Raw genomic sequence first — 14,835 nt, 5'->3', positions numbered from 1 at the left:
CCCCCCTCCAGGGGCCCAGGGTGAGGCCAGAGCCGCCTCCCCCTCCAGGGGCCCAGGGTGAGGCTGGAACCCCGCCTCCAGGGGCCCAGGGGGAGTCTGGAACCCCGCCCCCAGGGGCCCAGGGGAAGTCGGAGCTCCGCCCCCAGGGGCCCAGGGGGAGGTCGGAGCTCCGCCCCCCCGGCCGCGGGGACTGCCGGGAAATGCGTTGTCTGTGGAGAAACTCCCCTCACGCCCGCTGGGAGGCGCTGTCCCTGCCTGACCACCCATTTTCTTCCCTCGGCCTGGGAGCAGGGGTGAGCCGGGCTCTCCACATGCAGCAATGATTCCGGGAGCCTGCGTTAAGTCCCCCAAAGCCCCAGCCCTGAGGGCCAGCCCTGCCACCCCTGCGGCCCCCCCGCCGCCGCCCCCGAGCCAGCTACCTTCCTCGACTCTGAGCGGTGGCACCTGGCCGTCTTGCCCACCCCTGCTGGGAGGGTGGTCATCAGCCCTCTCACGGAGCTGCTTCCCATGGAGGTTCCAGTGGAGACCACCTCAGCCTAGGGCCGAAGGTCCGCGGTGGAGACATAAGTGGATAGGCTGAAGCAGCCAAGACGAAGCATATCCCGGTGGGACAGGGATCGACTAGTTCTGGGGGCTTACTTTGTCCAGCTCACCTCTGTTCTATCCAGCTTGTAGGAATGTTGTGGGGCTGGGAGATCACACCGCCCTAAGCACAGGGTCAGGCTTGGGGAGGGCTCAACTAATGCAGGATGGGTCAGGTGCAGGGTGAGCTGGTAGATCTGTTCTCCGTGTGGGTGTGTAGGTGTGTGTTAGGGGACAGCCCTGGCGTGTGTGTGTGTGTGTGTGTGTGTTAGGGGACAGCCCTGGTTTACAGTGTTTGGGCAATTTCTGTGGTGTAAACATACCCACTGTGGCCCACTTCAAGCTCCCAAGGTGATGTCGCTGAATGCGCTGAGCTCAGAGCTGGGAAGAGACGTGTGTGATCAGCTCTGCCAGCACCTCCTGCCTCTCCCCTGCCTCCCCTCACCGTCACCTCCCTCTCCCCTCTGCGGCCACACTGCCTTGCCTTCTGTGGGGCTGAAATGCTGATGTCCCAGTTGTCTCTGTTCACAAAAGCCTCTAAAAGGCTGGTCACTTTCGTTCTAGCCCTTAGACAGCTGCCCTGAAGCTCTCTGGGAACCTCAGCAACAAAGCACTTTGTTTTCTAATTCTGTCTGATAAAGAATTTGAGTCCCCAGTGGAGCAGAGAAATGTAGGGAGCCCTTGCTGACCTATTAAGTCAAGCTTTCCTGGGCTGTGTTGGTAATTACCTAACCCAGCTGGGCTTCGCAGGTGGCGCTAGTGGTAAAGAATCTGCCTGCCAATGCAGGTAAACATAGGAGATGAGGGTTCAATCCCTGGGTCAGGAAGACCCTCTGGAGGAGGGTATGGCAACTCACTCCAGTTTTCCTGCCTGGAGAATCCCATGGACAGAGGAGCCTGGCGGGCTACAGTCCATGGGGTTGCAGAGTCGGACATGACTGACGCGACTTAACACACATAAACCCAGGTGGGCAGACAGAGATCCGGGGTGCAGAGCTTACATCGGTTAGGTTATCTTTACTCAGACTCATAAAGGGTTACCTGAGAGGCAAGGAGGAGCTAGCAGGACCTCAGTGGGGCACATCCAGAGTCCTTTGGTCAGAGAGAGAAATTATATTGACACCAGAGGAAGTGGCCCTACTTCCCCAAGGAACTTGCCACAAGGGGATCTGATGCAGAGTTGTCCCGAGGACTACACCTAAAAGATGACCGAGGTGGACCTATACCCCGCCTTAGTTGGTACCCTTACCACACACTCCACTGTTACTCCAGGCATTTGGGGAAGTCACATCAGGAAGCCGGATGAGACAAGGTGTGTTCAGAGCCACTACCTGGAGAAGCTCAGAGAGCCAGGCGTTTCCAGTTACAATCACACCTGAAGGTAAGTGTGTTAGTCTGGTCTGGGATCACAATCTAACAGCACTGGTGCAACTAGAATATTACAGGATCAAAGAGGGCAGCATCTCAGGTCCCTAGATGGGAGCCAAGTTCACTTCCCTGTCTCTTAAATGGGGAATTTAATAGGATTAGCACCAGGGAAGCCCACGATTAGCTCAGGAAAGTTTTTATTATGTTTTAGCAGAAACATAAAAAAGAAGATAGAGATACACCAGAGTCTGTTTTTACAGGAAACTAATTCTCCTCCTTTTTAATATAATTTATCTTGACACTTAAATACACTATCTAAATTTAATCTATACCTAATGCTGATCCCATACAAAAAAGATTTTCACGACCCAGATAATCAACGATGGTGTGATCACTGACCTAGAACCAGACATTCTGGAATGTGAAATCAAGTGGGCCTTAGGATGCATCACTATAAACAAAGCTAGTGGAGGTGATGGAATTCCAGTTGAGCTATTTCAAATCCTAAAAGATGATGCTGTGAAAGTGCTACACTCAATTTTCCAGCAAATTTGGGAAACTCAGCAGTGGCCACAGGACTGGAAAAGGTCAGTTTTCATTCCAATCCCAAAGAAAGGCAATGTCAAAGAATGCTCAAACTACCACACAGTTGCACTCATCTCACACACTAGTAAAGTAATACCCAAAATTCTCCAAGCCAGGCTTCAGCAATACCTGAACTTCGAACTTCCAGATGTTCAAGCTGGTTTTAGAAAAGGCAGAGGAACCAGAGATCAAGTTGCCAACATCCACTGGATCATCAAAAAAGCAAGGGAGTTCCAGAAAAACATCTATTTCTGCTTTACTGACTATGCCAAAGCCTTTGACTATGTGGATCACAATAAACTGTGGAAAATTCTGAAAGAGATGGGAATACCAGACCACCTGACCTGCCTCTTGAGAAATGTGTATGCAGGTCAAGAAGCAACAGTTAGAACTTGACATGGACCAACAGACTGGTTCCAAATAGGAAAAGGAGTACGTCAAGGCTGTATATTGTCACCCTGCTTATTTAACTTATGTGCAGAGTACATCATGCAAAATGCTGGGCTGGAAGAAGCACAAGCTGGAATTAAGGGTGTCGGGAGAAATATCAATAACCTCAGATATGCAGATGACACAACCCTTATGGCAGAAAGTTGAAGAAGAACTAAAGAGCCTCTTGATGAAAGTGAAAGAGGAGAGTGAAAAAGTTGACTTAAAGCTCAACATTCAGAAAACTAAGATCATGGCATCTGGTCCCATCACTTCATGGCAAATAGATTGAGAAACAGTGGAAACAGTGGCAGACTTTATTTTTGGGGCTACAAAATCACTGCAGATGGTGACTGCAGCCATGAAATTAAAAGATGCTTGCTCCTTGGAAGAAAACCTGTGACCAACCTAGACAGCATATTAAAAAGCAGAGACATTACTTTGACAACAAGGATCTGTCTAGTCAAGGCTATGGTTTTTCCAGTAGTCGTGTATGGATGTGATAGTTGGATTATAAAGAAAGCTGAGTGCAGAAGAATTAATGCTTTTGAACTATGGTGTTGGAGAAGACTTGAAAGTCCCTTGGACTGCAAGGAATCCAACCAGTCCATCCTAAAGGAAATCAGTCCTCAATGTTCATTGGAAGGACTGATGTTGAAGCTGAAACTCCAATACTTTGGCCACCTTATGAGAAGAGCTGACTCATTGGAAAAGACCCTAATGCTGGGAATGATTGAAGGCAGGAGGAGAAGGGGATGACAGAGGATGAGATGGTTGGATGGCATCACGGACTCAATGGACATGAGTTTGAGTAAGCTCCGGGAGTTGGTGATGGACAGGGAGGCCTGGCGTGCTGCAGTCCATGGAGTCCCAAAGAGTTGGACATGACTGAGTGACTGAACTGAACTGAATGTGAGTCCCTCTCCTGTCTAATATAATTTACCTTGACACTAAAATGCACTATCTAAATTTAATCTATACCTAAAGCTTGGCAATTACGCAGCCCCATTTTTAAATCTGTAATCTAAGTGACACTCTAAATTGCCACCATGTCAAGCCACAGATGAGAGAAATGAAAGAAACAGGGGCTGGAAAGGAGCTTTGAAGGGACTGGGGTGTTGATCAGCTGTAAAACAGTGTTTATTCAAACTGTACAAAGGAGAAAGAGACACCGCAGGTGGCTGCGGGCTTAGGGAACACCTGTGTGTGAGGAGAAACAAGTGCCGAGGGGTCACTGACCCTGCTAAAGGGAGGATTTTAGGAGTGGCTGGTGTCAAAGCCGGGAGGGGCCCAGGAAATAAAGAGAGGGCCCTCCCCAGCTCTGGTCCAGTGTAGGCCATCCTAGCTCACCTGGCTGTTATTCTTGTCCTGGACCCCGGGAGCCATCTGTGGCCACACATCCAGCAAGAACACCACCGCTGTTGCTAACTTAGCTGCCTCGGCCACCTGGATGGCTTTGCCCCATTTCCCCCACTCTGGGTTACCTCATAAAGGGTCCTAGGCTAGGCAAGACTGGTCACGTTGAATTCTAACTAGTGTTTAAAACAACCCCCAGTACAAACCTGCCAGATCCTGCTGATGGTCCTGGTCTCTTGGAAGACAGGATGTTTCAGCTCCTTTGTCTCATTATTTACAAAAGGGACCCAGATGTGTTTCCTTGTTTCCTCCATTACAATTAGATTTTCTTAATATGTTGAAGTGCTCCTCAAAATCCATTCTTGGTATCAGTGTCACCTGGGTATTAAAATGTAAGCTCACAGGCTACACCCCACACCCAGGACGAGTCACTGGGATAGAGTCCACTCTCCTGCATTTAACAGGTTCCTCTCAGATGGTACTTTAGTTGAGGTGAACCCTTAGCCTAGGATTTGCAATTTGGCCAGTTAACTGGCTTTTTAAAAGATCAATTCCTGCTTAAAGGAAAACATGTGGGCCTGGGAGCCCAGAAGTCAGCAGGTAAGGGATCTTCCCACCCTAGGGACCAAACCCAGGTCTTCCGCACTGCAGGCAGATTCTTTACCAGCTGAACTATCAGGGAATCCCCAGGTAACATGCTACCAGGTGCCAGAGCTTCTCTGTTCATCTCTAATGCTCTCGTGAGTGCTAAGTCGCTTCAGTCGTGTCTGAGTCTTTATGACCTTATAGACCAGGCTCCTCTGTCCATGGGATTCTCCAGGCAAGAATACTGGAGTGGGTTGCCATGCCCTTCTCCAGGGGATCTTCCCGACCCAGGGATCGAACCCACGTCTCTTAGGTCTCCTGCATTGGCAGGTGGGGTCTTTACCACTGTCACCACCTGGGAAGCCCCTAATGCGCTCATAGTTATCTATTATACCCATTTTACAGATGAGGAAATTTGTCCAATTTGTTAGGTGGTGACATTTACAATTCAAACCCAAGTCCAAAGTTCTGTTTTTAGCTCTGTCATTCTGCTGTTTAGGTTCTGATACCTAACCAGAATGCTGTCAGTGGGACGGAAGTTGTAACAGCATCAGTACCGGGGATGTGAATGTTGCTGAGCTCTCACATGACAGCTACTTTGCCTGGTGCTTTGATTTTTATTAAGGTATTAGTAAACTTTGCTTCAGATTTTTCCTAGGTATTATGGAATTGGTAATTTTCCAGCCAGGTGTGAAAGCGGTCCTTCTTTGTCACCGGTCTCTGTGTTAGAAGGGGGTCCTTTTGATGTTTTTTTCCACACCACATAGCATGTGGTATCTTAGTTCCCTTACTAGGGAACAAACCTGTGCCCCCTGCATTGGAAATTCTGAGTCTTAACCAATGGACCACCAGGGCAGTTCCACAGAATTCTTGATTTGATTCAAGCTCGAGTCCATGTACTTTATTTTTTATAAAAGTACTTTTTGGACCCCCAGGCAGCAGACATAATGTCCAATTAGACGAAGATTGCTTCAGTCCAGCACTTGTTGAGTAATTCAAGCCAGGGGGCGGGGGGGATCGTGGGGATCTAAATTAGCCAGACCAGTACTGACTTTCTGCTTTAATTACATTTTGACCAGCTCATATTTGTAGGATTAGCCTGCAGGCATCCATGCCGCTTAATAAAACAGGCAAAAATAGATGAAGGAAATGGCTGTAGCTGCAGGGGATGGTGTCTGGGTCAGAAGCTCTCACTGGGGTGGACCTGGGGTGGGGCTTGTCCAGGAAATGACCCTCCCTATGCAGGTAGTTGGGCTTCACAGGTGGTGCTAGTGCTAAAGAACCTGCCTGCCAACGCAGGAGACATGAGACGCAGGTCCGATCTCTGGCTCAGGAAGATACCTTGGGGGAGGGCATGGTGACCCAGTCCAGTACTCTTGCCTTGGAGAACCCCCATGGACAGAGAAGCCTGGCGGGCTATAGTCCATAAGGTCGCAGAAAGTTGGGACACAACCAAGCACGCATGCATGTAGGTAGTTCATCTCTACCTGAACACGGCAGCCTGGACCCCACTAAGGTCAGTAGCACTGACCCTACTTGGTCAGTGCTCAGTAAGCTTGTTTAACGGAACCAGGTATTTAAAAATACTCTAACAAGGATTTTCAACTTTTCTTCTTTCTGGGAGTAATAGGTCTGCAATGTCCTACTCTGGGAGGGACGCCCAACATGCTAGAAATGTAGCTGCTGCTTTGTGGGGATGAATGCAATGACAAGGCAGTAGACAAGTTTGGACTTGAGCATTGGCTCTGCAGTTTCCAGTTCTTGTTCCAAACCCCAACTCTGCTAAATTATCTGTGGTAGGATCTGGGGTATCAATTAAGAAATACAAGGACTAGGTTCTTGTAAAACAGAAATGATGGTAGTATCTATCTCACAGGGTGTTTCTGGGGGCTAATGAAGCTACTGTAAGGAAACTGCTCAGTGCAGTGTCCTGCACTAAGGTAGAAACTGCTCAATAAACAGAACCTCAGTGAATAGAAACACAAGACCTACGGGATAGGGAATCTCTGCATCTCAAACCAGCGCCTGGTGATCTTTTTGCAAGAGGGTAAGAGGCCATGGGGAGTGGGAGCCCCAGAATGCCACCTCCAGCAGCCATGGAGTTTATTGGTACTGCTTACCGCAAAGTATCACCCCCACCCCCGCCAGGCTACATTTCACTGCCCGTTTTTGCCGGTCTTCAGTATGAAAGGACATGAGCTCAGGAATGCTTGCTGGTGAGAAGCAGGCTCCCTTCATGCCTCTTGATATGTACACTTAGCTAGAAGGAAACAAAACCCTTTCTTTTTTTTAAAATTCAAAACCTTCAGGGGAACTCTTTAATACAGCCGCCCCATCAACACAGGTTCCAGACATGCATGTTTTTTAAATTATGTTTATTTAGCGTATGTACACATAAAAGAGAAATCACCCTCTGTTCCCACCCAGCAGAAAACATGCACAAACCCAAGGTATACATGAAGGGACAGGGCCCCAGCCCCAGGTTAGTGGTTGGGATGGTGCGGTCCTGTGAGTCACCAGCCCCGGTCAGGGGAGGGCTGGACTCAAGTGTTGGGCAGGCTGTACCCCCGCTGCGGGGCCTAAAACAAGCGCGCACCATAGCCAAAGGTCTGTTTGATGCCCTCAAAGTAGTACCGCTGCCAGCCCTGCCTCGTCCTCTCCTCCTCTGGGGCAGGGATGCCTCGGCCCTCCATACACAGCTCAGTCTCTCCATTCTTATCGATGAAGGTCAAGGTGATGGTGGCAAAGTGCCCTGGGGGAAGGCAGAGGGAGGGAGGTTTCAGATCCAGGGTTTCCACAGGGGCCTGAGGCGAGGGGGGAAAAGAAAGGGTTCTGGAGGCAATGGCAATGAACAAACATGCTTGCTTACCTTCTGGCCAAGATTTAAACCTCCACTTCATTGCAATGTATTTCTCAGGGACCTGAAATAATCAGAGAGGTCAGTCTCTTTTCGATGTTTGCTTTCTCTCGGAAGAACTAATTTTACCTCACGAAGGAAAAAATTATAGGAAGGTGAAGAGAGTCCAACTGTAGCATTCCTTTGAAAAACAAAATGAGCTTTAACTGACCCAAGAGATTAAAGTCTTAAATTTTATCTACAGAGCTGGAAAGAAAAAGGTGGGGAGCAGGGAGGCAGGGACACATTATTCTTCTAAGCTGATAAAAGCCGTGTCCTGGCTAGCAGGAACTCACCAGATCAGTGAATTCTCCAGAGACATTGCCGTCTACCAGGTGAAACTTGCCACCTTTGTCTGCTTCTAACATAGCAGGAGCGTGGGTGAAGGCCTGAACGAGCTGCAAAAAAAAAGGAGGTAGGAAGATGTGTGGCTCTCAGGGGGACCGTGGAGAAATGCCAGCTGACACCTGCGTGCCTCAGCTCTCAATTCCAAAGACACTACTCTGCCCAAGAACCAGCTTCAGGTTCTTTTCTGTTCCAGCAGAGACCACACTTCAACTCAAGTAATTCTTTCAGGATGCCATTACATTGGGTCCATTTACTTTTCAAACATGAATGATTCCAGTTGTTCCCACTTACAGGACCCAAAACTAGTACAAGAAGGAAAAAAAAGGCAAATCCACTTTGATGAGTGGTGGCTTGAACAAACATTCTTTCCTTTGCCTCTTCGTGAATGAGGAAAGCCTCGTGGTTCCACTCAGCACTTTTCTGCACAATGAGAGGATGTGCCCACAACTCTAGTCACCTGGAACGGCAGATGCCAGGAGCAGGAAGTACAGGACTATACTTACCTCTTGGGTGGTAAAAACTCTATAGAGCTCCTCTGGTGATGTCAGGAAGCTTTCTCTAAGGGTGATCTTACAAGTGGGGATTTTGACACCAACAGGTCTGGCCTGGGTTTTTGAAGGAGCAGACTTAGCCTGTGGAAGTGGCAGTGAAACTGTCAGTTTATAGAGCACTGGTGAGACCTCACTTCACAGGGCTGCAGGGACACACTGCCATTCATTCTTGCAAACCTTGTCACCTCCAAGGCTAAATTATTACAGGGGGTCAGAGGAAATTTATGTGCATAGGCATTTCTGTCAGGAGGGGAACTTTCTCAGCAAACTCTCAATGCCACTCTGGGTGAAAGAGAGTGATGGTTATTTAAAAGCCCACTGCCAAAGGACACACTAAATCATTAATGTACTTCTGAAGAGTCCTGTGTAATCCTCAAGCAGAAGGTCTATTAAGATAGCTGGAAGCAGCACCCCCAGAATATCCTTCAGAGTGCTGACAAAGGGGCAAGAGGGCTGAAAAAAAGTGCTGAAGCCAAACCAAACAAGCGCTAACTCCAGAAAAACAGTTTGTTCTCCCTTCCAGCGGGATTAACTCAATCAGTTTCCTGTTAGGTGAAGTCAGTGACCTAAGTAACCTCTGATACTCTGATGAGACCTTTAATATCAAAGGATGAAATGTCCATGTATTATTTTAGATGCATACAAGGGAACCTGTGTTCATAACCTCCTCACTGGTGTTAAATGCCAAGAGTTGGACTCTGAAGCCCCTGATGGCTTGATGGCTTCCATTTGCTCTAGGGGTCTGTCATAAATGAATAAAAACCAGGTTAAAGATGGGGTGACAGACAACTACATTCTGTGGACCCTGAAAAATAGCACTTCTGGCTTGGAGGTTAGGGTGGGAGAGAAAGAGCTGAGATAAAGACTTAAGGAAGAGGCAGTGTCTCAACTCCCTTTCCAGACAGCCTCCCGCCCCACCACGCAGGGATACCAGTTACCTTGCGCTCCTCAGTTTTCAGTGCTGGAGGCCCGGCTGGGTCTACTGACTCTCCATTCACTGTAGGCAAGATCATACCCTGCGTGAACTCTGAAAAGACAAAATCCGGCTCTTGGAAGTTATTTCTCAGTAGTTGAGATTAACACGGCTGCCCTAACTCAGGAGGAGGTAATGAAAACAGGAGGAGGCGTCTCTCCATTTTACGTCTTTCCCTTTGATCCACGCCAGGAGGGTACCTGAGTGCATGCTACAGAATGGAGTGTGGTCACTGGGATTACCTGAAACCCGACTCAGTTGGAAGCACAACTTGTTAAATGTGTGTGAGGCCTGCTGCAGATGGCAGCCAATGAGTGCAGTGGCACTTCCAAAGCCTTCAAAGTGGGGAAGATCCTCGCAGCTGCGTATTTAGCCCCCTTCTCCACTCTGCGGTACCTCTGTAGGACAGCCACAACTATTAGGGCCTCAGAGCACTGGTTCCCACCTCTATGCTGGCTCCCGCTGATGGAGGCCATCAGTACTCCGACCCCCAGACCATACCACATGGCCAAAGCTGGAGTTCTGGGGGACAGCTGAGAGGACTGCTACTCACCTAAGCCTAAGAATAGTCCAGGACTGTGCTCAAGTGCTCAGTCTGGAGATTCCGGGTCTTTAGATCAGTGAGTCCTACAGAAATACCACCTCAGCCTCAAATGGAACATTAAATTTTCTAGTAACCACCCCAAACCGTTAAAACGGACAGGTGAAATTAATTTTGACCACATTTAGCCTAATATATCCATTCTACCATTTGTGTATTGTCATTATCAAATAATTGAGATATTCCTCTTTTAAAAAAACACCAAGTCTTCAAAATTTATTGCATATTTTATACTCACAGCACATCTCAATTTGAACTGCCACATTTCACGTCCTTAACAGCCAATGCACTAGACAACACATCTCTAAATCTTTCCCTTATTCAAACTTTACAGACTGATTTCAAGATTAAATAAGCCTCCTCTGCCCAAATTTCTACTCATTTACTAAAGAAAGAACTGTCAAGCCCCTTAATTAGCATCTGACAGATGGAAAACTATCTTCTCAAGGCACTCATAACTACTCAAAGAATACCTGTTTTGAGGGTGCTGATGTAAATCCCCATTGCTTCTCTTAGAAGTTTCACCCCTTCTTCCTTCATTAAGGCCACGAGATTTGTGTCAGGCTCATCTTTGGCAAGGCTCACACTAATCTGAATGAAAGATCAGAAGCAGGTGGTAAATAGCTTGAGAGGCACCCACACTGGAGGATGTAGGTGCTGAGCAGTCAGATGACTGCTGACGTTTGCAAAGGAAATGCATGATGGTGAGGTATTCGCACAATCCCCACGAGCGTTTCTTCTTGAGGTCTCCCTGCCACCTACTGCCAAGACAAAAGTGGCTAATGTTACGGCTCTCACCACTCACTAGAGCAAAGTAACTGAATAAGCATAAACTGCTTGGGAAGCTCCTAATGGCACCACAGACCCAGAAAGTCGTCTGCAGACAGGAGTTCTGAATGCTTAGGCCAAGCCTGCTCTGTAATCTTGAATGACAGGTCATTTTTCTCATCTGAGAATAAGAGGGTGTGGAAGACTCAGACAGATGAGGAATTATAAAACACAAACCTCCACTTCATCCACGCTATTTTCATCAGACAAATTGGGGATCTCCACATGGCCCTTGTACTGCACTCCAGACTTGGAGGTACCTGTCAAAAGTAACACAGTATCATCAGTCTCCTCCTCTCCAGGCTGTCTCCTGCTCCGGACGCCTAACCACTATTTTGCTTATGCTTCTTGTGGACAACTGAACCCACCTTCTTTATTCTGAGAGAAGGTGGCTGCCACACCAGATGCAACCACTGGCCCCCCTCCCTGAAATGTCTTTTCTCATCAGATTTCTGGGGACTAACTGTGTTACCAGTGTGAGACTAACAGCTATGTGAATTCAGCACTAGCATGGATTCTGCTGAGGAGGACGTGGGTTAATAGCTAATACTGGCAGTTTTGCTAAAACACTTGTTTTGAAAATACAAATTTGTTCCAATGCTATAGGTATATTAAGTGACGATTTGATTGTAACACGAATCTCATATTTGGTTATATGCACTTTCATCCACAAAGAAACCTAAAGAGAACTGTATAGGAAAACACAAACACACGTCTCAGCGTTTATCTGACAGTGACCTCAGTTCACCACGTGCGTCAGGAGCCACGCCACCCACGACGGGTGTTATGACGCTCCTTCTGATTTCCCACGACTCTCCTTCCAGCACCTCACAACCCACGTGCCTCAGTGCTCCTGATGCCCACTTTCACAAGCAAACCTCGGGTTTTGGCCAAGGTAAAGCACGATATTTGTCAAATGATTTATGTATTTCTTATGATTTAATATGTGTAAACTGTGCCACCAATTTTTACATTCCTAAATTTAAAAAAATATCACTGATGAAGCGTTTGAGTATTCTGCCATGTCCCTAACCCTATCTTCCCTACAAGCCCTGTGGTTTTTGTTAGAAGATTCTGCATAGTGTGGTGAATTTTAGAAACACGTGTCACGTTATAGCAGAACTGACTGTATTTCAAAGTTAACATGTACTTATCTTTACCTCTCTAAGCCTCAGTTTCTCAATCTATAAAAAGGATGCTGGGAAAGACGACACCTATGGTTTCTTCCAGACTGCTATGTTTTAATTTAAAAAAAAAAAAAAAAAGACAAAAATACATCGTGCCTCTTTGTGACCACTCACTTGAGAAGAGTTTCCAGGTTTTGCCCCGTACATGTACTCTTTTAACTCTACCGTCTTTCCTTCCTGTCAGGACCATCCAAGGATGGCCCCAATTCTGTCCTAATATCCTCACAGAGACATTAGGCTAGAGAATAAAACTGGCCCGTTATAATCATAGGCAAGCAGCATTCCCACAGCACGCTAAACTATTAGGTTCACACTGGAATTAAAAAAACAAAAGCCAAAAACTCCCATAGCCTACTTTCAAGTCATCCAAGGGGCAGAAATAGCTAGTCTGAAAAATGTCACATTGTATGCTCCCAAACAGGACAAGGCCCAAAGATTCAGCAGCCCAGTTGCTACATCAGTAGAGACTTGTGAGACCCACAGAGTGGAAACCCATTTAGAGTCCTGCAAAAATGGACAGAAAAATTTCAACATTGGATACTGCTTCCTATAGGACTCTAAAGCAGCACACTATCTCCCTCTAAAAAAGCTCATAACCTCTCAAAAACTGTTTTCCCTGGCTCCTGAACAGGTCAATCAAAAGCCGTTAACCCGTCCTAAAAGTCGAGCACAGACTTACCTGTCCAGTTTAGTTTGATGCTCCACTCGTAAAAGAAGATAAGTTTGCCTTTGCGATTGTTAATGGATGCCTCTCCATCAAGCTTACTCACTTCTGTCACCTCACACTTGCCTTCCTCATTTTGCACACGCACAGCCAGGAACAGTGTTTTCAGCTTATCTGTGGACCAGTTCGAAGCATCCCTCTCTGTCCTGCAAAACAAACAGAGCTATGGACTAGCAGCCGAATGAAGGATACACTGCTTGCTCTATGCAAGAGCACCCAAGGCTACAGGAGGCTGTAAAAGAACCCAAAACCCTCAGCCCTTCTCCACCATGTCTACAAACGCATTTAGGAAGACCAGGAGTCCTATACTGTCAATAAGGACTACTGCTGTATGGCATGGTTTCAAACTTCATGGAAAATTCTCCTTTCCTCACTCAGCATGATGGTGCTGGGGTCAGTACTGAATACTTTAACACGGCGCCCCCGTCTGACCAAATGGAAAACTGTGCGCTTCTGAGGTCAGGACCACACAAGGGGGTTACGGAACGCAGTGAGCCAAAAGGTCCAGGTAAGAATAAACCAATCATCTTGATCTCATTAGCGCAGTGTTTTGACCTATCAAATTCACGCTGTGTTATAACTTTTTTGCCCTTCAAATGGCCCTGAAAACAATGCAAGTCCAGGGTTTCAAAACAAACAAAAATTAAAGTCAACCCATTCTATGTTAAGAGGAGAGGAAGCAGGCTGAAATACAAAGGAAAACTATCTACCTTCTAACTTTCTAACTAGTAGAGAAAACAACAGTAAGATGAGCTGCAACAAAGTAAAACTACAGTTTACGTACAAAGTTCAGTGGACTCAGAAAGAATAAAAAATATTACTTGCAGAAGATTTCATGAAAGAGTAGGCTTTTAAGAGTAGTTGGATTATAAACAATGATTGCCCGGCAACCAGCGGCAGTCCCTGGAGCGACGATACAACCAACTTAACAGTTCCGGGTGAGAGGCCACGGCGCCTTGGAGCATCACTCAGCTCTGAGCACCTGCACAACACGTTCTAAGACCTGGCTTTCTGGAGTGAGGCAGCGATCCCTTATGACTGACTTTTAATTCCACCCGAAAGCCGAAAAAATAGTAACTCCAACCCTCTCGAGCCTAACTGCAATCTCTCAACACTATACACGGCAGTTTTGGGTCTCAATGACGCCTCCGGCCACGTGTGAGAAGCATCTCTCCGCTCAGGCTGAATGCAGCAGCCGAGGGGAGGGCTAAGTCCTCCTATGTGAAACCCCCACGTCTGGAATGCAGCCTTCTACGTCGTCCCTCGACCCCAACCCCGGGCCTCCCCTCCACCCAATGAAACGGAGGTCAGAGGCTGGAGGGGCTTGCGACTTACGGACCCCTGGAGACAGGAAGGACCCACGCCCATCTCCTGGCAGGCAGGGTTGCCTCGACCCCAGCAGTGTCCCGGCTAAGGTTCCAGAGCCCACCCCCCCGGCAACCCCCGGCCCGGCCGCAGCGCTCCCGCGGCCTGGCCCGCTGGCCCTCACCAATGCCAGTTGTTGACGTTGGTGGCGTCGGCCCGCTCCTCCACGATCCAGCGTGGGTCGCCCTCACCCCACTTGGCCATCGGCTCTCCTATCGCACCGCCAACAGCTCCCGAGCAGCCACAGCCACAGCCTCAGGACAGCCCGGTCGCGGCCGCCCGGCAGCGCCTGGAAACTACTAGAAGAAGCTGCAAGATCCTCCTGGCTTGCTTTTCCCTCCACCCCCCCCGCCCCTCCCCGCCTTGACTTCCGGCTCCGCCTCCCTCCCGCCGGGTACGTCGGCTGCCCCTCGCCGGACCTTCGCTTCTGTCTATTCTAAGGAATCCTTCACACTCC

The 14,835-nt window shown here is 48.1% G+C and overlaps 1 protein-coding gene across 1 annotated transcript; it reads right to left on the bottom strand.

Annotated features, from left to right (window-relative positions):
* Positions 1-7,263: 7,263 nt before the first annotated feature.
* AHSA1 (activator of HSP90 ATPase activity 1) lies at positions 7,264-14,727 on the bottom strand. Its single transcript, XM_065941148.1, has 9 exons — positions 14,503-14,727; positions 12,969-13,159; positions 11,280-11,362; positions 10,748-10,865; positions 9,639-9,727; positions 8,653-8,781; positions 8,098-8,199; positions 7,775-7,826; positions 7,264-7,657 (listed from the first exon to the last, which is right to left on the bottom strand). The coding sequence occupies exons 1-9, from the start codon at positions 14,580-14,582 to the stop codon at positions 7,485-7,487; spliced, it is 1,017 nt and encodes a 338-aa protein (XP_065797220.1). The 5' UTR covers positions 14,583-14,727; the 3' UTR covers positions 7,264-7,484.
* Positions 14,728-14,835: the final 108 nt, after the last annotated feature.

The sequence above is a fragment of the Muntiacus reevesi genome, chromosome 7 (genome assembly GCF_963930625.1).
Source record: "Muntiacus reevesi chromosome 7, mMunRee1.1, whole genome shotgun sequence".
In the NCBI taxonomy this organism is placed as follows: domain Eukaryota; kingdom Metazoa; phylum Chordata; class Mammalia; order Artiodactyla; family Cervidae; genus Muntiacus; species Muntiacus reevesi.
The sequence above is the reverse complement of the archived record's forward strand: the minus strand, read 5'-3'. Positions and strand labels throughout refer to the sequence as shown.

Excerpts from the sequence above, each read along its gene's own strand:
- AHSA1 (XM_065941148.1), bottom strand. The coding sequence starts at position 14,582 with ATGGCCAAGTGGGGTGAGGGCGACCCACGCTGGATCGTGGAGGAGCGG. Across the intron at positions 7,827-8,097 it reads CTGGAGAATTCACTGATCTG|GTCCCTGAGAAATACATTGC; the intron begins GTGAGTTCCTGC and ends TGATTATTTCAG. Across the intron at positions 7,658-7,774 it reads GTTTAAATCTTGGCCAGAAG|GGCACTTTGCCACCATCACC; the intron begins GTAAGCAAGCAT and ends GCCTTCCCCCAG.